The sequence below is a fragment of the Dictyostelium discoideum genome (assembly GCF_000004695.1).
Source record: "Dictyostelium discoideum AX4 chromosome 2 chromosome, whole genome shotgun sequence".
Taxonomy (NCBI): Eukaryota; Evosea; class Eumycetozoa; order Dictyosteliales; family Dictyosteliaceae; genus Dictyostelium; species Dictyostelium discoideum.
The window spans coordinates 7423677-7447830 of NC_007088.5; the positions used below are offsets into that span (position 1 = coordinate 7423677).

At 28.4% G+C, this 24154-nt stretch overlaps 8 protein-coding genes and 3 non-coding genes across 11 annotated transcripts in view; 8 read left to right on the forward strand and 3 right to left on the reverse strand.

Moving 5' to 3' along the window:
* The window catches only part of gacS (RhoGAP domain-containing protein), a gene marked incomplete at both ends in the record, with an annotated part of 3161 nt that extends 181 nt beyond the window's left edge, over nucleotides 1–2980 (forward strand). The window contains 2 exons of the mRNA XM_637825.1: nucleotides 1–90; nucleotides 171–2980. The exon at nucleotides 1–90 is cut by the window's left edge and continues 181 nt beyond it. Coding sequence (XP_642917.1) covers nucleotides 1–90; nucleotides 171–2980 — 2900 coding nt within the window. The remainder of the gene's footprint in view (nucleotides 91–170) is intronic.
* Nucleotides 2981–3649: 669 nt separating this feature from the next.
* On the forward strand, nucleotides 3650–6082 carry DDB_G0277065 (hypothetical protein; the record flags this gene model as incomplete). The annotated part of the gene is made up of 2 exons (XM_637826.1): nucleotides 3650–3732; nucleotides 3820–6082. 2 exons carry the CDS (start codon nucleotides 3650–3652, stop codon nucleotides 6080–6082), a joined length of 2346 nt encoding a protein of 781 aa, XP_642918.1.
* Nucleotides 6083–6586: 504 nt separating this feature from the next.
* On the forward strand, nucleotides 6587–6682 carry tRNA-Ala-UGC-2. Its single transcript has one exon. It is a non-coding gene; the product is annotated as a tRNA-Ala (tRNA).
* Nucleotides 6683–6956: 274 nt separating this feature from the next.
* DDB_G0277067 (hypothetical protein) lies at nucleotides 6957–7481 on the forward strand (the record flags this gene model as incomplete). Its single annotated transcript, XM_637827.1, has 1 exon — nucleotides 6957–7481. One exon carries the CDS (start codon nucleotides 6957–6959, stop codon nucleotides 7479–7481), a length of 525 nt encoding a protein of 174 aa, XP_642919.1.
* A 382-nt stretch (nucleotides 7482–7863) lies between these two features.
* Nucleotides 7864–9816, forward strand: DDB_G0276983 (hypothetical protein; the record flags this gene model as incomplete). Its single annotated transcript, XM_637828.2, has 1 exon — nucleotides 7864–9816. One exon carries the CDS (start codon nucleotides 7864–7866, stop codon nucleotides 9814–9816), a length of 1953 nt encoding a protein of 650 aa, XP_642920.2.
* Nucleotides 9817–9834: 18 nt separating this feature from the next.
* Nucleotides 9835–10724, reverse strand: DDB_G0277069 (hypothetical protein; the record flags this gene model as incomplete). The annotated part of the gene is made up of 3 exons (XM_637829.1): nucleotides 9835–9847; nucleotides 9882–9910; nucleotides 10647–10724. The coding sequence occupies 3 exons, from the start codon at nucleotides 10722–10724 to the stop codon at nucleotides 9835–9837; spliced, it is 120 nt and encodes a 39-aa protein (XP_642921.1).
* Nucleotides 10725–10862: 138 nt separating this feature from the next.
* Nucleotides 10863–10958, reverse strand: tRNA-Ala-UGC-3. Its single transcript has one exon. It is a non-coding gene; the product is annotated as a tRNA-Ala (tRNA).
* Nucleotides 10959–11994: 1036 nt separating this feature from the next.
* On the forward strand, nucleotides 11995–12068 carry tRNA-Val-AAC-8. Its single transcript has one exon. It is a non-coding gene; the product is annotated as a tRNA-Val (tRNA).
* Nucleotides 12069–12148: 80 nt separating this feature from the next.
* Nucleotides 12149–13786, forward strand: DDB_G0276981 (hypothetical protein; the record flags this gene model as incomplete). The annotated part of the gene is made up of 1 exon (XM_637830.1): nucleotides 12149–13786. One exon carries the CDS (start codon nucleotides 12149–12151, stop codon nucleotides 13784–13786), a length of 1638 nt encoding a protein of 545 aa, XP_642922.1.
* A 200-nt stretch (nucleotides 13787–13986) lies between these two features.
* DDB_G0276979 (hypothetical protein) lies at nucleotides 13987–14586 on the forward strand (the record flags this gene model as incomplete). The annotated part of the gene is made up of 1 exon (XM_637831.1): nucleotides 13987–14586. The coding sequence occupies one exon, from the start codon at nucleotides 13987–13989 to the stop codon at nucleotides 14584–14586; it is 600 nt and encodes a 199-aa protein (XP_642923.1).
* A 1611-nt stretch (nucleotides 14587–16197) lies between these two features.
* Nucleotides 16198–23934, reverse strand: DDB_G0277071 (hypothetical protein; the record flags this gene model as incomplete). Its single annotated transcript, XM_637832.2, has 4 exons — nucleotides 16198–20104; nucleotides 20184–23158; nucleotides 23235–23639; nucleotides 23857–23934. 4 exons carry the CDS (start codon nucleotides 23932–23934, stop codon nucleotides 16198–16200), a joined length of 7365 nt encoding a protein of 2454 aa, XP_642924.2.
* Nucleotides 23935–24154: the final 220 nt, after the last annotated feature.

A 24154-nucleotide genomic window follows, 5' to 3' on the forward strand; every position in this document is an offset into this window, starting at 1 on the left:
TAGAGAAATATGCAATCAATGAAAATGGTTTATTTAGATTATTTGGTAATCCTACTGATGTAAATTCTTTAAAAGTAGCTTATGAAAAATGTAATTAAATTAATAATTAATAATTAATTATTATTATTATACTAATATTTTTAATAAATTTTAAATTTTAATAATAATAGATGAAACAATTGATTTATCAAAAGTATCGAACCCACATGTTGTAACATCAGTATTAAAATCATATTTAAGAGAATTACCAGAACCATTATTTACATTTAATTCATATGAAGCATTGATAGTATCACATGGTATATCAGATGCAGATATGAGATTAACAATGATTAAATCGATAATTCAAAAGATAGTACCACATCATTTAGTAGTGTTGGAATATTTATTTGCATTTTTAGCAAGAGTTGCAAAATCATCAATCAATGGTAACAATATGGATAGTTCAAATTTAGCAATAATTTTCGCACCAACTTTATTGAAATCAAAATCTGAAACACCTGAAAAACTAATTGCAGATTCACCACGTTCAACGAGTATCATCAAGATTATCATTGATAACTATTCGGAAATATTTGAAAAGGATCCAATCACTGGTCAATTTGTAACTGTTAAACCATTGAAACCATACTTTGAACAAGATTATTTATTATCTTCAAAATATGAAACTATTAATTTAGATAAAGAAATCGCTGAAATCTTTGAAGAAGAAGAAAGTTTATTATCATCATCATCATCATTATTAGCAATTTCAACTACAATTACTGATTCAATTGATAATAATAATAATAATAATGCTAATGCTAATGCTAACAATGCTAATGGTATTAATAATAGTGGTACCACTAGTAATAAAAATAGTCGTCCAACAGTATTTCAAGTATTTAATCAATCATTATCATCATCTTCATTATTATCACCAGCAGCAGGTGTTGTATCATATAAGGGTTCAAGATTGTCAGTTATTTCAAATGATTCATCAGCATCATCACCAGATTTATCACATGATGTTTCAATTGATGATGATGAGGAGGAAGAATTAAAGAAACCACCTGGTTTCATCTCATCATCACCAAACCATCAAATTTATAGTGACGACGATGATGATGACGATTATTATGATGACGATGATGACGATGAAGAACGTCATAATATTTCAAATGGTCAAGATAATGAAATTGAATTTAAGATTCAAGTTATTAAAGAATTAATTGATAAAACTATATTAGATCTTCAAAAGGAATTCATTCAATTAGAAAAAGATTTACAAGATAATTTATCATTTCAAGAGATTGTGCTCGTTGCAAGTTCATTAAAAAGTATTATGAAAATTTTAATTGACGGTCCAGATGTTGATTCTGAAGTAATCTCTTCATTTGAATTTGAATTACCAAATACTGATAATTCCAATAATAATAGTAATAATAATAATTCCAATAATAATAGTGGTGACCCACAACAAATTAAAAGATTAGAAATTTTAAAGAAAGCAATACTTCAAAAGATTAATGAATCAATTCCATCATTATTATTACAATTAAAAGATGAATCTTCAAGTTTAACTCAAAGTGACGATATTGGTAAAGATATTTGTTTAGTTGATTTAATTACAATTATGAGAACTTTAAGATGTGTTAATGATGTTTTAGATTTCTTCTTTAGTAAATGGAGTATAATTGCATCATTATCAAATAGTAATAATAATAATAATAACATAAAGAAATCACAATCACCTTTAATGCCATCACCAAAATTAGTTTCAACAAGTGTAATATCAACTTCAACTTCAACCTCAAATAATGCTACAATATCAAATACAACTCAAGTACCACCACAAACTCAACCACAAAAACAACAACTACTACAAGTTCAACAACAACAACAACAACAACAACAACAACAACAACAACAACAACAACAACAACAAAAAGAACAAAAAGAACAACAACAACAACAACAAAAAGAACAACAACCAAAATTAGAAGAAGATTTTAAAATAACGATTCAATTAAAAGTTGAAGATTTAGTTCAACATATGTTTGATATTGATATGGTATTATATGAAGCAGAAGAAACATTAATGGGAATTTCATCAAAGAGTGAATTGATTTATCTTGCAAAAGTTGTACAAAATTTACAAAAAATCGTTAGATTACCAGTTAAAGCAAGTGCACAATTTGATGATTTACCACCACCAAAGATCAATACACTAAAGATAACACCAAAACATAAGTTAGCACCATTGGTTAGTGTAATCTATGTATTAATTAAAGAGATTAGAGATCAAATTGCACAATTTAGAGATAACTTTCAAAATCAATATGCTGATAGCACCACTAATAACACCAAAGAATTTGTATACTATAGACAAAGATTATTCGATATTTGGGATGTTTTATCGAAATTACCAGCTTTCAATTCCTATAAAACAAGTTATCGTAATAGACAAGAAGTCTCTCAAAAGAATTGTCAATACATGCGTGAAACCATTGAATCTACACTCAAGAGGTTGGGTCCATTATTCTCACAACTTAAAAATGATGTCGTTGCTAATTCAACCGAGATCAGTTTAGATAATTTAATTGTAATCTCTAGATCTGTTACTAAAATTAAAAAATTATTTGAAGATTCTCAATTATATCAACGAACTAGTATTAAATTCTCACCTTTTCAATTAAGTAAAACTAGTTCAATCTCAATTTCAAATGATTGTTTTAATTTAAATTCTTCAAATGGTAATATTAATACCAATACCACTGCCACCACCACCACTAATAGTCCACCTTCAAATTCAATGAATGATAAAATTTCAACTCTTAAAACTTTAACTGCTTCAATCATTGATCAGGTTATACTTAGATTCTCTCAAATTGAAAAAAATTTTAATGAAATCGATCAAGAATCTTATTTATTTGAAATTATTGATGTATTAAAATCTGTTATTACAAATTTTAAAGAAATTAAAACATTAAATATTTAAATAAATAAAATAAAATAAAATAAAATAAAATAAATAAAACTATAATAATAAATAAATAAAATAAATATATATATATATATTTTTTTTTTTTGAATTGGAAAATAAATAAATAAATAATTTAATAAATAAATAATTTTTTATTATTTTTTTTTAAAATTAATTTATTTATTTATTTATTTATTTATTTATTTATTTATTTATTTATTTATTTATTTATTTATTTATTTATTTATTTATTTATTAATTTATTATTTATTTATTTTAATATAATAAAAAATTAATTAAAACAATACCTCGGTTAATTTATAAGCTTTTGATTTCCGTAAACATTTTTGCAGTATTCGTATTTTTAATTTAATTTTTTTTTATTTTTTAATTTTTTTTTTTTAATTAATTTTTTTTTTAGGTTTTTTTGAAAGCTTTTTAATGAATTTTTTTTTTTTTTTTCACTATAATTTTTTATTGTTTCACTTTGTGTACATAACACAATTTTTTTTATTTGTTAAGTTTTCTTTCTTTAAAGGAACTTTTCAATAATATTTTATCAAAATTTTTTGATAAGTAAGAATAAAAAAAAAAAAAACAAAAAAAAAAAAAAAAAAATAACAAAATAAAAGTGACCCCCAAAGAAAAAAAAACTCTTGGATTAAAAATTAAATAACTTCAAAAATGGTATCAGCAACATCAACCAATATTTATCAAACAAATTTTTCAGACTTTGATTCAATTAAAAAATCAATTCAATCTCAAGTGTAAGTATTTATTATTTATTTATTTTTAAAAAATAGAAATTTTTATTAATTTTTTTTTTAATTAATAATATAATAATAAAATAATAGACAATATTATTTTAGTGAAGAAAATTTACGTAGAGATATTCATCTTAGATGTAATATGGATGAAGAAGGATGGGTATCAATTCCATTTATTTGTGGATTTAATAGAATGAGATCATTTGAAAGTTCAACTGTTATTGAAACATTAAAATCATTAAATTCATTAGAATTGGATTTACAAAATAATAGAGTTAGAATATTGGATAATAGTAAAAGAAAACTTTGGATTTTAACTCAAGAAATGAAAGATGGATTTTTAGTTGGTATTGAACAACAACAACAAGCTCAATCAAGTGAAGAATCTGGTTGGGTAACAGTAAAGTCTAAAAAACTTTATAAATTAGAGAATGGTTCTACTTCAAAAGATTCATTATCAAATTTATTGAATCAACATGAAAATGATACTGAAATCATTAAACAACACAAAACTGAAGAAGGTTTCTTTGATTTAAGTGGTGATGAAGATGATAAACAAGATTTTTTCATAAAAGAAAGAAGAAATTTCGATTATAGAAATATTGAACAAGAACAACAAGATTTTGAAAATGAACAACAACAAGAAGATGAAGATGAAGATGATCAACAACAACAACAACAACAAATTGAAGAAGTTGAAGAGGAAGAACAATTGTTTGGTAGTTATTCTGAAAAATCTGAAGATAATTTTAATGATGATGATCAAGATTATGAAAATAGTGAAGAAGATGATGATATTTCAAATAAATTAATCATTGTTACTCAATCACCATTCAGAAAGAATAAAATTAATAGTAAAAAGTATATTAATGCTGATTTGGCAAGTGCAATCAATGATGGTCTTTATTTCTATGAACAAGATTTAAAAAGAAATAAACAAACAAAATATCAACAATTTAATACTATCATTGTTGAAGAATCAAAACTTTCTAAGCAATCAATTCAACAAAAATCATCAACTCAACAACAACCACCACCATTACAAAAACAACAACAACCACAACCACAACCACAACCACAACCACAACCACAACCACAAAAACAAAAATTACAACAACAACCATCAAATAAATTAAATGATTTGAAATCTCCAACTAGACTCTATTCACCAAAACCAAAGAATACAAGTGGTAATAAAGTTAATGATGGTAGTACTCCTATTGGTTGGGTTATGGCACCAAATTCTGAACCTCCATCACCAATTTCAAATAGTCCATTGAATGCATCACCAAATTCTGTTTCAAATAATAAATCTATTGAAACTAAATCCTCTAATAGTAAACCAATAACTAATAGTAATAATAATAATAATAATAGTTATGCATCAATTGTTAATTCAAAATCTAATAGTAATAATAGTTTATTATCATCATCAATTAAGTCTAATAATTCATCAATTGATGGTAATGGTGATTTCGAAAAACAACCAAGTCCATTCCCATACTTTCAACATCCATCATATGAATTACTATCAGAGAATGGATTTGTTCAACATAAATACAACAAATATCGTAGTAAATGTATGAAAGATCGTGAACGTTTCGGTGTTGGTCAATCAATGGAAATGAATACCTTGTTTAGATTTTGGTCACATTTCCTTCGTTCTCATTTCAACATTAAAATGTATGAAGAGTTTAAGACCATCGCTTTAGAGGACGCAAAACAAAATTGGAGATATGGTTTAGAATGCCTTTTTAGATTCTATTCCTATGGTTTGGAAAAGAAAATCAAATTACTCTTATTGAATGATTTCCAAACATTAACACTTCAAGATTTCAATGAACAAAAACAAATCTATGGTGTTGAAAAGTTTTGGGCTTTCCAAAAGTATGGTAAAGATAAATCTCCTTATGATTTAAATCCAGAATTAAAACAAATCCTCTCCAAATTTAATTCTGTCGAAGATTTCCGTACTTATGAAAGAGTTAATAAACCAATTATCTCTTTAAATCAAATTAAAACTTCATCATCATTGATTTCATCATCACCAAAGGTATCATCATCTTTACCAACAACAACAACAACAACAACAACAACAACAACCTCATCATCATCATCAAATCATAAATCATCATCACCATCATCATCATCATCATCATTTAGTTCCAACTCTCATTCTACCTCTTTTGGTAGTAGAAAAAAATCATTTGGTTCAAGTTCGACCACAATGGCTTGGAATACAAGATCAACCATTCAAACTACTCCACATCAATCAAGCAATACCAACAATGCTAGTGGAGTAGTTGGTTCTTCAAGTGCCAAGACATATTTTGTTAAAAATGGAATGTAAGGCTTTTCCAACCTCTTTCCAATCCACTTGGAAAGACTTGAGTTGGAATCAACAAAAACAACTAAATCTTGATAATATGACAACTAAAATGATGATAAACAAAACACAACCAAATACACACCACACCAAAGATGATACTAAAAACCAAAATACAAAAACTCACTACCACCAACACCACCAAAAAATAAAAAAAGAAGAAAAACAAAAAAAATATTTGTCTATAAAAATAAAAATAAAAATAAAAGTTCTGTTCAAAAAAAAAAAAAAAAAAAAACGTTAAAAATAAAATTGTCTTTGAATATTCCTACCTATTTTATTTGTTTCATACTAACACCATTTGTCACATTTTAATCAACGAGTAAACGCCAAAAAACAACGGTTTTCTCTAATTATTTAACACTTTTGTTATTGGAAATCGATTCCCACCAACTCTGGAATATTCCAATTTTAAAAAAAAAATTAACCAAACATGGGTTTTGGCTAAATTTAAAAAAATTTCAAGATGGGGATGTAGCTCATATGGTAGAGCGTATGGTTTGCATAAACAGCAACGATAATCAGAGTTCCATAAGGTAAAGGGATCGATACCCTTCTTCTCCAAAATTTTCTTCATGAAAACGATTATCAATGGTTCGATTCCCTTAAAAGTGTCAATAACCTCACAAGAATCTTGGAAAGGAGACTAGACAGAATATACCTTAACAATAGCATAATCAACTACAGCCAATTATACTTAAGGAACCTAATCCCCCCAAAAATTAATGACATACCTCTATCAGATCACAACTTCCTATCAACCACCTTCACTCTACCCAACATACAGATGAACAGGCGCAGATGGAGATTAAAAAAATCCTCAATCCTCTCAAGCATAATGCTTAAGAAAATAGACTTCCTACTTAACGATTATTCAAGGGAGCTGTCATCCAACCATAACTCTATTTCCTTCTCTCAACTCAACAGCTTACTAAACAAAATAAAACAACTATACACAGAATTTCAAAAACAAAATGACTACAACAATAAGGCAAACATCAAAAATCTAATCTCCCTACTAGAGACAGAATTTAAAGACCAAGCCTTCGCAACCCTTTCAGCAATAAATGAATCTAAAAAAAGAGAAGAACAACTTAAACAAGAATTGAACAACTATTGCGAAGAAACCTCACTCAAGTACATCTCCGCGAGAATCAAGAAAAGACACAATGATTTCACCATCAACGCAGTAAAAGATGCACAAGGTAGAACAATCAACAAACAGGAATTGATCGAAGAAGAATACGTAAAATATTACTCAAATCTTTATGACTACAAAGAAGATGACGCACCATCTCATTATGAAATGTTGGAAAATTGGACAGTGACCAGGGACTCAACATGGGACAACCTTGAAAATTGAATTTCACAACACAAGAGATCCTAGAAGGTATTAAAACAAATTGAACCCACACAAATCTCCAGGCCCAGATGGAATTCCAAACTTATTCTACATAACACACAAAGAAAAACTAGCTCCAATACTGGCCTCAGCATTCAACGACACTTTAAGAAATCCTCATCTAATTAGCAAAAATTACAAAGAAGGCCTCATTATCACGATACCTAAAAAGGGAGACCCCGAACTAATCAAAAACAGAAGACCAATTACACTGGCTAACTGTATATATAAAATCCACTCAAAACTAATAAACAATAGAATAATCCCAATACTAACGAAAGTGATCAACCACAATCAAAAAGGTTTCGTACCAGGCAGATTCATTATAGATAATATCATATCAATGAACGAATTAATCAACTATTGTAATGATAAAAGAATTAACGGAATAATTACACTATATGATTTCGAAAAAGCTTTTGACTCGATTTCACACGGTTCAATACTCAGATCACTACAACACATCAACATTCCAACCAATATAATCAACCTGATAATGAATCTACTCACCAAATCTGAAGCAAGAATTGAAATTAATGGTAGAACTACTATACCCTTTGAGATCAAAAGAGGAGTCAAACAAGGAGATCCACTATCACCCACCCTGTTCGTCCTTGTAATAGAGGCTTTAGCTAGAAAAATTTTACAAGATGACCGAATTACTGGCCTTCCTCTAAACAACAGCAACCACAGAGAGAAATTCCAAAGCTTTGCAGACGACTCGGCTTCAATGGTCCCAGACTCTCAACAACTTGAATTAGTACTACAACACTTCAATTCATTTTGCAAAGCCACTTCCTCAAAACTAAACATCGACAAATCTTCATCAATTCTTATAGGCAACCCAGACAATACCAACCAAAGAATACCAATATCTACAAATCCAGAAAGATACTTGGGATACTTCTTCACAGGCAAAGGGATAACAAGAAAAATGCCAGAAATATTAAACACAATAAGATCATCCTTAGTACTATGGAAAACCACTGACTCAACAATCAAAACCAAAACCAACATCCTCAAAGCATTCGCACTCTCTAAATTAACCTACTATTCATATGTAGAGAACTTTAAGGAAGAGGAATTAAACCAAATCAATAAATTGGTCGAATGGTTTTTATCGGCACCTAACAACAAAAATGCTAGTGGATTTCAAGTTATTAATTTAATGAGAACCAAAAGAGCAAGATACCCACTAAATGTAGGGGGCTGGAACATTTGGAATATAGAATTGAGACAACTGGCGCAGAAACTTTGGATCATAAACCAGTTCATCCTAGCACTAGAAACCAAACAAACAAACTCATCTCATCACAAAAGCTGGGAATATCAGATCCAAAAAAACAAATTCACATCCAGATACCTAAAAGAAAACTTAGACGAATGGAACAAAATAAGAATAAAAAAAGCAATCTTCAACAATAATCTCACATCCATAAAAAACGAAAATGGACGACCACTTTCACTGGCAGAATGGTATACCACAATTCAAGACCAAAATCCAACCATCCCTAAAACGGAATTCCAATCATCTCTAAACTTAAGAGGCTACAGCTATAATCAACTCTTCAACAACATACTGAAGATAAAAGACCCTAAAACAAGAGACACAATGTTTAGATTCCATGCCAGATGCCTTCCAATAAACTACCTTCACAACAAACAATGCCCACTCTGCAAAGAAGATATGAGCAAAGACCCATACGGTCACCTGTTCTTCTCATGCAAGAAAACAAAACAATTCATAAAAATAAATAAACTCAAAAATTTCATCTATATTACCACAGGCAAAGGTAAAAACTGGCACCATACAAGAATTAGGCAAAATAACAATTTCATTAATAGAATAACTCCAAAATTATCACCGATAGCCAAAAAAGATCAAGAAGTGAATGCAGATTACGCCAACCTCAGATTCCACAAAGAATACTTTGAATGGAACTATAAAGCAATAGACTATGATCTAACTAGATCATTCGCATATAGAAACCTAATGGCCCTTATCCTCCACAACATTTGGATTTGGATTTGCAATCAAATATACAGTGAAGATCCTTTAACAGATGAATCACTATCATACAGCTCCCTTCTAAAGAAATGGCACAAATTGGCCACTCTAGAATACATCAAAAAAGCAAAAGATCTGAAAAACTTATCAGCAAAAGACCATAATAACTTCAAAGATCCTAAGATCCTTCTCACTTCAACGATCAAGCTAAGAAAAACAACAGCTAATTACTATTGTATTCCAGAATCATCTCTCCCAAATATTATATCTTTTGATCAATTCATATGATTAAAATAACCCTTCAGCTTAAATGATAAGCCTATAAATAAATATTAAATAAAACTCGTATTAACACAGATGGACATATATCAATCTTGTTAATCTAATATTAAAAAAAAAAAAAAAAAAAAAAAAAAAAAGAAAACTCAACCTTATAAATTGAAAAACTTAACTTAACTGTATCCTCTCAAGTTGAGTGGCGATTGAAATTCAGTCTTTGAAATGTTTGTGTATGTTTTGTGAATTTCGTCATACTATTCCGCTAATGATCATCCAAAGTTTCTGAAAATGTAGAAACCATGTAAAAAGTAGTCCTGTTTGAATTTGGAGTTGACTGTTTTTTTAAATATCAGCTGGTATTTTAAATTTAGAATAAAATAAATTCATCAAACGATATTAAATTTGGCAGCATTGATTCTGGAATTTTATTAGACCAGTGTTTTTCCATTAAACAATAATTAAATGTTTAATTATATTAATTTTAATTTTAAAATAAAAGGAATTTTTATAATTATTATTTATTCATTTTAATTATTTTTTTTTTTTTAATGTACTAAATGGATAAATAAAATATTGAAATTGTAGTTAATGAAATAAATTGTTTCAAGAATACTATTTGGGAGACCCAGATTCTGCAACACAATAAGCTTTGCAAGTTAATTTTCTTAATATATTTTATTAAGGAAATAGTTTGGATCTTTAAAATTGCTTGGATGTTTTGAAATAGATAGTTTTAAATTGTTTGAATTTTATATATTCATGAGTGTTTATTTTTTTATCCTTTTGTTAAGGAGAGTTCGATATGAAATTATTCATCTCTAAATGGTCATTCAATATACAGTTGGTTGCAATTCCAAACTCATTTGATATGAATTATTAAGGCCATTATGTTTAATATGAGGTTCGGGATAGGTCATAGTTAACAATTTTTTACCCTATTCCGAGTATTCTTTGTGGAATCTAAGATCCTATGGTAACTCATGACCTTATCGATTAAATTCAATCTAATAAATGGAGAATCGAACCATTGATCACCGTTTTCAGGACAAAAATTTTGGAGAAGAAGGGTATCGATCCCTTTACCTTATGGAACTCTGATTATCGTTGCTGTTTATGCAAACCATACGCTCTACCATATGAGCTACATCCCCATCTTGAAATATTTTTAAAATTAGCCAAAAACCATCTTTAGTAAATTTTTTTTTAAAATAAGCCAAAAACGAATTATTCCAGAGTTGGTGGTCGATCTCCAATAACAAAAGTGTTAAATAATTAGAGAAAACCGTTGTTTTTTGGCGTTCCAATACCAAAATTGTTAAATAATTAGAGAAAACCGTTGTTTTTTTTGCTTGTTCTATTGTGGGTATCGTATTGATGTGGGTTTGATTTTTTGTCCCAGACCAATAGTATGGCCCCTGTCTCCTCCCCAAGTAAAAGTGATATAAGCTATTCATATTAAATTTTTATTTGTTTTTTATAATATTTAGTGAGTTTTAAATAAAAAGATTTTAAATTATAAAAATAGATTAAATTATTAAATTATAAAATTAAGATTTAAATTAATATGACAAAAGTTATTAAAAATAAATATACGATTAAATCTTTTTTTTTTTTGAATTGGATAACGCAATTATTATTTGCTTCTCCTTGAGATGCTAGATCTCATTTTATTTTATTTTTTTTTTTTTTACAGGGTCTCTAAAAGAGGGGTTAGTTTACTTTTTTTTTTTTTTTTTTTTTTTTGTTTCGAATTTTGAATTGTATTATTACTTTTGATTAAAACATCTTTTTTGTCCAAACTTTTTTCTAAATCTTTTTTTATTTTATCGTCTGGTTCGTGATTGATGTTTATGACGTATTTGAATTGTTTTTTTTTTAATTGAGTTTTATCCACAATTTCGCTTATTTTTTGTAGGCATTTGTGTTGCTTAATATTTGTGGTGTTGTTTGTGATTTTCATTTTATTTTCCTTCTATTTTTTTTATTTTTAAAAATCTGGAAATTTTCTGATTAACTTGGGGTTCCCAGGGTTTTTTTTTTTTTTTTTTTTTTTTTTTTTTTTTTTTTTAAGTCTTTTTTATATGAAAAATGAAATAATCAAAAAAAGAGATTGTTGTTGTTTGTTTTTTTTTCGATCTATACGATTAAATCTAAAACGTAGCTAAATAATTTGGAAAATATCGATTAGTTCGGATGGTGTAGTCGGTTATCACGAATCCTTAACACGGATTAGGTCGTGGGTTCGATTCCCGCTCTGAATACTCTTTTATGAAAAAGTAAAGTGTCGTGGGTTTTTAGTTTTGAGGTTGATGGCATACCAAAAACGATAGTAGAATTAATAATGAATCTATTAAAAGAAACAACGAATAAGATCAAGATAAATGACTTCCTGGTGGGACACATTACAGTTAACAGAGGCACAAAACAAGGAGATCCATTATCACCAACAATATTTGCACTTGTAATGGAAGCACTACTAATTGATATACTTAAAGAAATCGAAATTAAAGGATTTAAATTATCAGACCAGAAAAGAATCAAGCTAACAGCATTCGCAGATGATATGTCAACTTTCAACAACTCAGCAGAAGAATTAAAATTAGTATTGGATAAAATCAACAACTACTGTCTAGGTACATCTTCAAAACTTAATCAAGAGAAAACTGTTATGATATGCATTGGTAATATACCACCAAACCTCCCATTTAAGATTAGTGAAGCTCCAGAAAGATACTTGGGTCTCAATTTCACGAAAGTGGGCCTCAATTCAAAAATCACATCAATCATCAACTCAATCAAAGATAGCTTAAACAATTGGAAAAGTCAAGCAACTACAATAAGAGCAAAGATGACAATTGTCAAAACATATGCGCTATCGAGATTATCCTACCATCAATATCTAGACTCACTAAATGAATCACACATTACTGAACTAAACAATATCATTAAATGGTTCCTCTTCTCCGCAATTAAAAATACATACACAGAAGAACATAAATATAGAACATTAATGACAATGGATAGAGCATACGGTGATTGGAAAGAAGGTGGAATTAAGATGTGGGACTTAGGTATCAGACAAATAGCATTCAAAGTTTGGAACATGAATAGATTATTACACATTATCAAGATAAAAGCATGCAACATACTACAAGAATGGTATATGGAACAAATCAGCAACAGCAAATATATATCAATTGGATTAAGAGAGATGGTAGACAGATGGAAAGATTTTAGAAACAACTTTGCACCACAACACAATAAACTAAAATCACTACCTGATTGTATCAAAGGTCAAAACAAAAAGCCACTTCAACTTAAAGAAATCTATAACATGTTAATCACTCACAAATACAAATCAATAAGAAAAACAGATGGACAAAAAAATCTAATTTCAATAAATAACATCAACATACCATCCATCTTCCAACATATCAACCACATATCACATCAAAAAGGTAGAAATACACTATTCAGATTTTTCTCAAGGTCACTTCCTGGAATCAACTATGAACGTAACGTACCATGCAAAATCTGTAACAATATAATCCGTGACCCATACACTCACCTTTTTATAGACTGTATGCAAGTAAAAGAAATAGAAAACATAATAATTTCAACATTCAACAATCTCTCATTCTTCAAGATCAGAAATTGGGATCTCAATTCACTAGATATTAGCAAAACAAATAAAAAAGAAAGAATCTACCCAAATTTAATCGGCATAATTATACATCAACTATGGAGAATAATTTGTCACAAACTATTCAATCAAGACGAATCTAAAACTCCACCCTCATTTGATCCAACATTAATTGAAAAAGAACTAACCAACTTAATTAAAATAGAGAAATTCATTTTAATAAAGAAGATTGAAAGGAATGAAACAATATACAAATTAAATAACAGAGACCAATTAATAATCAACTTCAACACATCATGGCATAACCCGAACACTCCAAACCCAATTCCACTATAATAAAAAAAAAAAAAAAAAAAAAAAAAAAAAAAAAAAACAAGTAGTAGTAATCATAATATAACCAAAAATATCAACATATAACAATATAAAAATTTAAAAATTTAAAAATCTAAAAATTTAAAAATGTAATAAAATATAACAATACACCGCTTTTAGGTAAAAAAAAAAAAAAAAAAGTTTTGAGGTTGATTAATTCATTGATGTTGATGATGTCGGTGAGATACAACACAGCAATACCCAAAGTATTCATAAACATCAACAGCATTTCTCACCAAAAAGGTAGAAACACCCTCTTCAGATTCTTCTCAAGATCACTTCCAGGTATCAACCACGAAAGAGACACCAGATGCAAGATCTGTGGCCACCTATTCAGAGACCCTTATTCTCACCTCTTCACTCTATGCCAAGATATCCTTGATATTGAAAAAACCATCATATCAACAGTTAACAAATTATCATTCATCAAAATCCACAGATGGTCAATGGATACCTTAGACATATCAAAATACAACAGAACTGAGAGAATCTTCCCCAATCTCATAGGAATAATAGCACACCAATTATGGAAGATAATCTGTCACAAATTGTTCAACACTGATGAAAGCAAACCAGAGCCAAAATTCGAACAAAAGGTCATAGAAACAGAATTACTAAATCTCATCGAAACTGAAAAATTCATCACACTAAAGAAAATCAAACACGACGAAGCAATACTAAAAAACACCAATCAAGATCTTCACAAATACAAATTCAACAAAGCCTGGCAAACCCCAGCAGCTCCGAACCCTCTTCCAATTTAAGTAGTAGTAAAAAAAAAAAAAAAAAAAAAAAAAAAAAAAAAAAAAAAAAAAAAAAAAAAATATATATAATATAGTTTAAAAAATTTAATACAATTGAATAATAAAAATAAAACCGTTTAACAAACACAGCCGAAAAGACACAAGGACATTCCTTGAAGGTCTGATCACAGGTAAAAAAAAAAAAAAAAAATTGATGTTGATGATGTTGTCTATGATGAATCTGTGGGGTACGAAACCAGTTTGGTTGTTGTTGATGATGAAAGGAAGTATTCTCAGAAGACGTGCATTTATTACTTTTGAGGATCTTGTAATCAGTGTTTAGAAGTGTGATGGGACGACGATTTGATATGAGTAAGGGGTTGCCTTTCTTATATATTGTGTGTATAAGACCTTCGGTGAATTCTGTTGTGATGTGGTGAGGGTTTTCTAGTATATCGTTGAATAATGTAGTGAGAATTGGTTTAACTTGGTTTAAATGATTAATGTAGAATGTATTTGTAACGCCACCTGGACGGGGTGATTTGTTGGAGTTACAGGTTTTAATTGCAGCTTCAACTTCATCTTGTATAAATGGTGAGTCTAAACCATTCCAATAATCATTTTTAATGATGGGCCATGTGTTTAGCATGTATTGGTGAGTAATTGGACAACATATTTGTAAGGTATATAGATTTGTGTAGAATTCAACAAACGCATTTTCAATTTGGTCGGGGTCGGATGTAATGATGTTACCATATTGGATTGATTCAATTTTTGCATCTTTTGATCTTTTGTTTAGTATTGCTGATAGATACTTGCTAGGTATTTCTCCATTTATATGTTTTTTTAATATGTTTGTGTGGTTTTGATGTAGTTTGTTTTTGTTACATATAATATTGTATTCAGGGATGCATTGTCCTTCAAGATGTTTGAATTTTGCTGCTTTTTCTAATAGTATTTGTTTTGCACGTTGAGTTTGTTTGTCTTTGTTATATTGATAGTTTTTTAGAGTTTTAATAATTTTAGATTTTACTTTTGACCAATTTGTAAATTGATTGATTGATGTGTTATTGTGATAATATTCCACTACCACCAACACTCAAAGAAATCTACTCGACAATACTCAACAATCACAATGTAAATCAAAGACTATAAAGGCAAGAAATATACAGATCTACTCCTTCGCACCAACAATCAATACAACTATTATGGAAATACACATGCACCAACTATTTGTCAAAATTCAAAAATTAAAAGATCCATAAGGCCGTGATACAATGCAAAGATTCCATGCTAGATGTCTTCCAATTAATCATCTACACAACAAAGTTTGCCCCATTTGCAACAATGAAATGAATAATGATCCCTATGGCCATTTGTTTTTCAATTGTCAGTACACAATCAATTTCATAAACCATGACAAATTAAAATATTTTATATATAAAAATTGCAATGGAAACAAAAACTGGTCATTAACAAAAAACAAAACAACAAAATTATCAAATTTTAGAGTATTAATTTATATAAAAAAAACTTTTGTTTTAAAAGTCGATTATTAAAAAAAAAAAAAAACATAAATGATTATACCTTGGAAAAAAAAAAAATAAAAAAAAGATGTACAAATCTATGGTTTTATTTTAAAGTGGAGGGGAAATAATTTGTTCTTTGATTGGTAACAACGGCAATCAAATTTTCATTGACACCTGATGTGGATTTTGAAATTGCACAAGTTAAGAAATGACAAAATTTACATTTAAATAAATTCCAATCATTGTTTTGTTGTATGTTTTGATTTTGCTGTTGTTGTTGTTGTTGCTTTGATTTACTATTATTTGAATTATTATTATTATTATTATTAATATTATTACTGTTATTATTATAAACAATTTCAATTGAAGATCTTTCATAATCACCAACAACATTAATAATATTAGTATAACCCCAAGCTAAATAATTTAAATTATTATATCCATGAAGTTTTTTCATATCACCTAAAAAGTTTGAACAACCGATTATATGATTTGGACAATCCAAATCAGAGCCAGGAGTGCAACAACATTTTTTTGGGTTTGAGTATTTTCTATTATCGAATGGAGTTAACAAAGTGAAAGAACAAGCACCACAAAGACATTGAAAAAGGGTTGAATTTGTTTCACCACCTCCCCATTCAGAGAGACCTTTAAAGTTTCTTCTTTGTTTACCCCAACGACAAAGTTGTTCAACGAAACCAGTATTTGGAGAGATAATGTAACGACAATCTCTAACGAGAATGAATGCTTCAAAATAACTAATGGAACGTGAATCCATAAAGTAACCAATTGCCAAGGCAGATGAACGAGAAACACCTTTATCAGAGCAAATTAAAACTTTACCATGATGAACGATAGCATCACGAATGAAATCAAAAGCCAATGATAATGATTGAGTGATATCTTGATGAGGTTGGTCATGAAGTTGTAAATGAAGATACTCGAAATGGTCTGGGAAAGCATTTGGAGAACCAGTGCAATTGATAATATGAGTGATTTGATATTCATTGATTAACATGTTTTTATTCATTGAGGGATTAAAAGAGGAGATATACATAAACGAGGCAACTTTTGATGGTCTATCCATATAGAAACGATGTTCAGGAAACTCTGCAGCTTCATAGGGCATTTCCAAAGTTGATTTATCTCCATCTACCATTAGACTACCCACTTTGATTGGATTATTAGCATTGTAACTATGTGGCAAGAAACGACCTGGAGTATAGTGACCAGTGAATTTAATACTCTTTGCCTTATAGCTTGTACCATCACCACCATTATAGTATTGTTTTGGTTTCTCGACGGTATTCATTTGATTTGACATATGACCATCTAATTTCTTTTTCAATTGTTCCCATTGTGATAGGATGGTTGGTTTAATTGCAATGAATTTAGTTAACAAATCTCTTAGAGTTGGACGATAGAAAGGATCACGAATGAATACATAATCCAAATAATCTAAAATGGCAGGAATATTTGCAACCTTTGATTTTCTTTCGGGTGTAATAAGTTCTTGACCAGGTTGAGTGACACGAATAAAGAATTTAACCCAATCATCGTCGTAAAAGAGAAAATCACCAGTTAACAATTCATAGAAAAGACAACCCAATGACCAAACATCACTTGCAGTATTTGAACCAACTTTTTTACGTCTATCAAAATTTTCACGAGTCTTTTGAGAAGCGTATGCAATTGTGAGCATTTCTGGTGATTTTATAAACTCGGTACCACGATTTCTAGTTGTATAACCTTCTACGTCTTGAGTGTAAACTTTAGCTTCACCCCAATCGGCTAAACAAACTGCAAAGTTTGGATCATTGGTTGGTTGATTCCAAAAGTCCTCTTCTATGGTACCTTTTTTCAATGGATGTACCAAAAAGTTATCACATTTAATATCGAAATGATTGATTTTATGATCACCTAAAAATTGAACACTTTGAAGTACATTGGTAAATATATTTAAAAGTAGTGGTAATAATTCTAAAAATGGTAAAGTTTGTTTTAATCTCCACTCTTTTAGACTACATTTATAAGATTTCATTACTATCCAATAGTTTTCACCATCGACACCATAATCAAACATATGACAACCTCTTGAATCACTTCTAAATGTATCCATAATTAAAATCTCTGTGAAAATATCATAAAGTACACAACGGTCATGAATTGTTTTTGGAACAGGCATTAGTTTTACAGCGATTTCCAAACCTTCATCATTACCCAATGTACCTTTGTACACTGTACCATAGGCACCCTTTGCAACACGTTTTAAATCTTTAAAAAGATTGGAATGATATAGTCTACTAAAGAGTAACTTTAAAATTCTAAAATGATTTGGACCCATTTCATGAGTTCTCTTTGTTAACTCTGGTATGATCTTCTCATTATCTTGATGATTAATATGTAAATGAAGAATGAAAGGTACATTCAATTTCTTTGCAACAATTGGGAATTGATCGGAATAAAGATGTTCAAGAGTTTGGTTTGAATTTAATAATAAACTGAAAATTAATTGAAGTAATGAAATATGTAAATCCCTATCATGATAGAGTTTACGATTATTTCTCTCCAATTGATAACGTTGATTTTCATTGAAAATTTCATTTTCTGTTGGTTCAATCATTTGTTCACTATCACGATCAGATGGTGTTAACGATTGTGATGGATTATCCAATACCAATTGAAATTTAGGATCTTGTGGATCAATCTTTTGTTCAATTGATGATAATACACCAGTACCAGCTTGTTTAGTATCTTCTTCTGATCTAATTTTAATTGCTGGTAATACTAATTTTGGTATTAAAATTGGTGGTTTTGAACTTGAAATATTAATTGGACTATTTGATAATTTTGGTAAATTTATTTCATTGTTGTTGGAAGCAATAGTATTATTACTATTATTTATTGGTGGTGGTGTTGTTGTAGTTGTTGTTGTTGTTGTTGAACCTCCTTTACTTATTGATCCTAAATTTAATGATTTAATTATTGGTTTTGATATTGGTTGGTTTGGTTGTGATGGTGGTACAGTTTCAGTTGATGATGAACTTTTACTTAATGATGATAAATTTAAAGAAAATTGTGGTTTTCCTGTTGGTGTTGTAGTAGTTGTTGTTGTTGTTGAGTTGCTATTGTTAGTGGTTGTTGGAATATTTTTTAAATTTAAAAGATTTGGTGTTGAAGTTGATGCTTGTCCAGTTTTACTAACTGATGATAAGTTCAATGAGAATTTTGGTTTGGGTGGAGCAGGTAATGGTGGTTCTGTGGAAACAGATCCTATAGTTGTAGTTGTAGTTGATGTTGATGTTGATGATGTAGAATCTATTATTGTTGAGGCTGGAACTGTTGTAAGTGATGTTGTAGTTGAATTTGATGATGATGATGATGATGATATAGTTGTTGTAGTTAAATTTGATGATGAAGTTGAAGCTGGAGAACCTTTACTTATAGATGATAAATTCAAAGAGAATTTTGGTTTAATTAGAGGATTTGAAGAAACTCCTGTAGTTGGTGGAGTAGATGCCAAAGTTGATGGAGTGGATATCAAAGTTGATGGTGATGATGTTGAAGAACCACTATCAATTTTAGGTTGAAGTGATAATTTTGGAATTACAGGAGGTGAACTTGTATTATTGTTGTTACTACTATTGTCGGTTTTAGTGATTCCACTTAAATTTAAACCAAGATTTAATTTTGTACCTGGTGTAGCTAATTTAGGAATGGTAGGTGGACCACCAGTTTTAATTGGTGTTGTAGAATTTGTGTTTGTAGTTGTAGTTGTTTTAGTTGTAGTAGTAGTTGTTGTTGTTGTTGTTGTTGATAATGATAATGAAGATGAAGTTGAGGAAGAGGATGATGTATCATCTGAACTATTTGCAAAAAATGGAATTGATGATAATGGTTTTAAAAATTGATCTTTATTTTGTTTTATTTCATATTCCAAATTAACTTCTCTAACTAAGAAATCCATTGTTCTTAATTGATAAAATTTCATTGATATCTTATCATTTTTACTTTATTAAAAATAATAATTATTAGTATGTTTGAAGACAGAGAAAAAAAAATAATAATAATAATAATAATTTTACTTACTTTACAGAAAAAGAAATTAAAATATTTAAAAATAATCTACATAATGTTAAAGTTGCTTGATCAAAAATATAATTATTATATAATTTAATGAAACTTATATAAATATAACTAATATATGAATCAATATATAATTTCTTTTTAGTGAATGGATTCTTTTTGAAAAGGAAAACATGATTTAAAAATTTAAGCATTTGTTTCTTTACATTAAAATGAGTAAAGAAATTGTTTGATTGTAAAAATGGTAAAATTACACCATTCCCTTGTGGTAATAATAAAAATTCCATTTTTTTTAATAAATCTGGTATTTCATTTTCATTTGTTGTTGTTGTTGTTGAATTAGTTCCTGTTGTTGTTGATGATGTTGATGTTGATGTTGGATTAGTTCCTGCTGTTGTTGTTGATGATGAATTTGTTTGACTTGAAGTTGGTGTATTTAAATTATTTGCTAAATTACCACTACTTCCACTATTATTTGAATTATTATTATTATTATTATTATTATTATTATTATTATTATTATTATTATTATTATTATTATTATTATTATTATTATTTATATTATTTATATTATTATTATTACAATTATGTTGATTATATAATTTATTTTCTTGTTGTTTTTTAAATTTAAATTTTAACATTTTAACACAAATTGAAAAATGTTTAATTGAACGACAACGAAATTCAGTTAAACGAATTTTATTTTGATCATTTGGATAACATTTTGAGAATTCTCTTTCGATTGATTCATTTGTAAGAATTTGAATTGTATATTGTTTAATGAATTGAAAAGTTTCATCACGTTCTAAAAATATTGAAATGAATAAATCATTGATTGGTGAACTTTTATTTTGTTTAATGATTTCATCGAATACGGTCAATAGATAATGAATGATATGAATGTCTTTAACTCTATCCGATGTGATTGGACCACGAAATATACTATGTTTTACTTTTAACAATGATTCAATACAAACGTCAACCACTTGAGATGAAAGAATTCTTGAGGGACAATTCTCCATATACTCTGAGAGTATGCAAAGTTGATATTCCATATCATCAAAGGTAAAAGTTTCCAACATATTTGAGATACTAGAATTGATTCTCCATAAGAGTAAATCCAATTTCTTTCTAAATGATGCTTTTCTCTCTAACCCCATACCTTTGGTAACGTCCCTCCAACGATTACGATGAATATACTCTACATAATCTGACCAATGACTTGCCAATTTATAAAACAAGGTTAAATGATCCTTATCAGATGGAATGATACCTTTGTGAAGTAATATCGATTCAGAGTATAATATGTTTATTGGGTTATTACCATACTGTAACAACATTAAATTATTTGATGTCGATGAGATCAATGTCTTTAGAATATTACATCTAACTTTGTATAGATTTAACTCTGAAAATGAAGATTGTTGTTGATTTACCATTGATAATGCTGCTGTGTTTTTACTTGAAATCGGTGGTATATCATATCTTCTTGAAGGTATTGAACGTTTTGATTGTTTGTGTGATTCAATTGCTTGTTTATATGATATCAATGCTGTAAGATCTGCTGTCATATAGGTTTCACCCAATTTAATTGCTAAATCACTCAATTCTTTAGATGCACTAGTTTCAATTTTCAATTCACCTTGATGTGATCTTGTTGAATTGGATGCATCATCTCTTCTTCTACTTGATCTTGTATTTCTTGTACTATTTTCAACACGTACTGGTAAATTTAAACGTGGTACAATTGATTTCGATATACCACCACCACCACTACCACCTCCACCACCACCACCAATTCCACCCATTGAAAGCATTGGAACTTTACTAATTGATCCACCACTAGTTGCACTATTTGGTGTATTATTTGGATGGATTTGATTTACATTATTATTATTTATACTATTTGATAATGGTAATGGTGGTACTCTTGATGTTATTGATGGTGTTGATATCGTTGGTGTTGATATTGTTGTTGTTGTTGTTGTTGTTGCTGCCGCTGTTGAATTATTTGAATTTAAAGATGCTACAGTTGAAGAAATTAATGGACTATCCATTGGGCTACTAGTATTACTATCATTATTATTATTATTATTATTGCCTCTATTTCTATTAAATAATGGTGGAGTTTGATATAAACTTGGATTATGATAATGTAAACTTTGAATTTGACCAATTGAGGTTGGTTTTGGATTGTTTGATGGTGGATTGGTAGATGTTGAAATTGGTGATGTTACAGATGATGGTAAATTTGGTGTTGGTGCTGGTGTTATATTTGTACTATTTACATTGTTATTATTATTTGTTATTGTAGATATTGGTGATAAAATTGAGGTTGGTGTTGTAACATCCCCACTCTTTGTATTTGATTGTTGTATTATTGTATTATTATTATTATTACTAGTAGTTGATTGTTGATGTTGTTGAAAAAGTGGTGGTCTTGGTATTGGTACACTTGTTAATAAATTCTCAAAAGTGAAACCTTGTGGTGGAGGTGGTGGTACACCATCATCCCAACAAGGTATCTGTATGGATTGAAATTCATGTATATTAAGTTTTTGTTGCTGTTGTTGCTGCTGTTGTTGTTGTTGTTGTTGTTGTTGTTGTTGTTGTTGTTGTTGTTGTTGTTGTTGTTGTTGTTGTTGTTGTTGTTGTTGTTGTTGTGAATTTTGTTTTTGTTGTTGTTTTCCTAAAGTTTTTGTTGGTGAAGAATTTGAAGTAGTTGAAGATGTAGTTGATGCTGTAGATGCTGTTGTTGCAGATGATGACGATGATGATGACGATGATTGTAAAGGACTTGATGTTGATGTTGGTATAGATGATGATGAATTTGATAATTGCTGTTGTGATTGTTGCACAACTGGTGTTGAATTTATATGTATAGAAGGATCAACTTTAAATTTTATATTTGATAAAGCTAATGAACATTTATAATAAATTTCTAATAATTTTGGTATGCATAAATCTTCAATAAAAATCTTTAATTTTTTTATTAATACAAAATTACTTTTTTTTTTTTTTTTGTTGTTTTTTTATTTTAATTAAAATACATACAGATCTTAAAGGATAAAAAGAAATAATTTTTGTTAAGACATCAGAAATACCAATACATTCAATGTCATTATAAAGATGAGAAATGATTTGTTTACAAAATAAACGTGATGCATCATGTGAATTATCGATGAGTTGTTGGCAAATCTCTATGATTACATCATTTTTTATAGAGTTTTTACCACAATAACATAGACATTGTATTAATATTGTTATACCACCTTGAGTTATACAATGATTCTTTTCTGTACTATCCAATAATTTTATCTTTTCTTTTAAAACAATTAATGATTCTAATAGTTGATTACTTCTTTCATTTGATTCATGATTATGTGTTGTTGATGTTGTTGTTGTTGTTGTGGTGGTGGTGGTGGTTGTTGTAGTTAATGATGATGTTGATACATTATTCTTTGATTTAATTAAAATATTTAAAGATGAGAATAACTGGTTTTTTTTTTTTTTTTTTTTTTTTTTTTAATAATAGAAAAAATAAAAAGAAAAGGAAAAAAGTTTGAAATTTGGGGGGTTAATGTTTCCTATTATTTTTTTTTTTATTTTTTTTTTTAATTCTATCTTTTTATTTTTTTTTTTTTTTAATAAAAAAATTTTAAACATAATATCTTACATCTTCAATATCAAGCATATACTGTTTTTGTTTATGTGGTGTAATTGAAAGTGCACGATGCTTTCTAGATCTTTCCATCATATTATCAGGTTGGATGTAGATGATGATTAAAGATTGTGATGTATGTTATTTTAATTTAAAGTTTCATATATATTCTATTTATATATAAGTTACTAATATACAATTATTTATATAATACAATTTTATCAAAAACACCTTTTTTTTTTTTTTTTTTGTGTTGGTTTTGGGTGAATTTTTAAAAGAAATTAATTTAAAAAAAAAAAATAAAAAAAAAAAT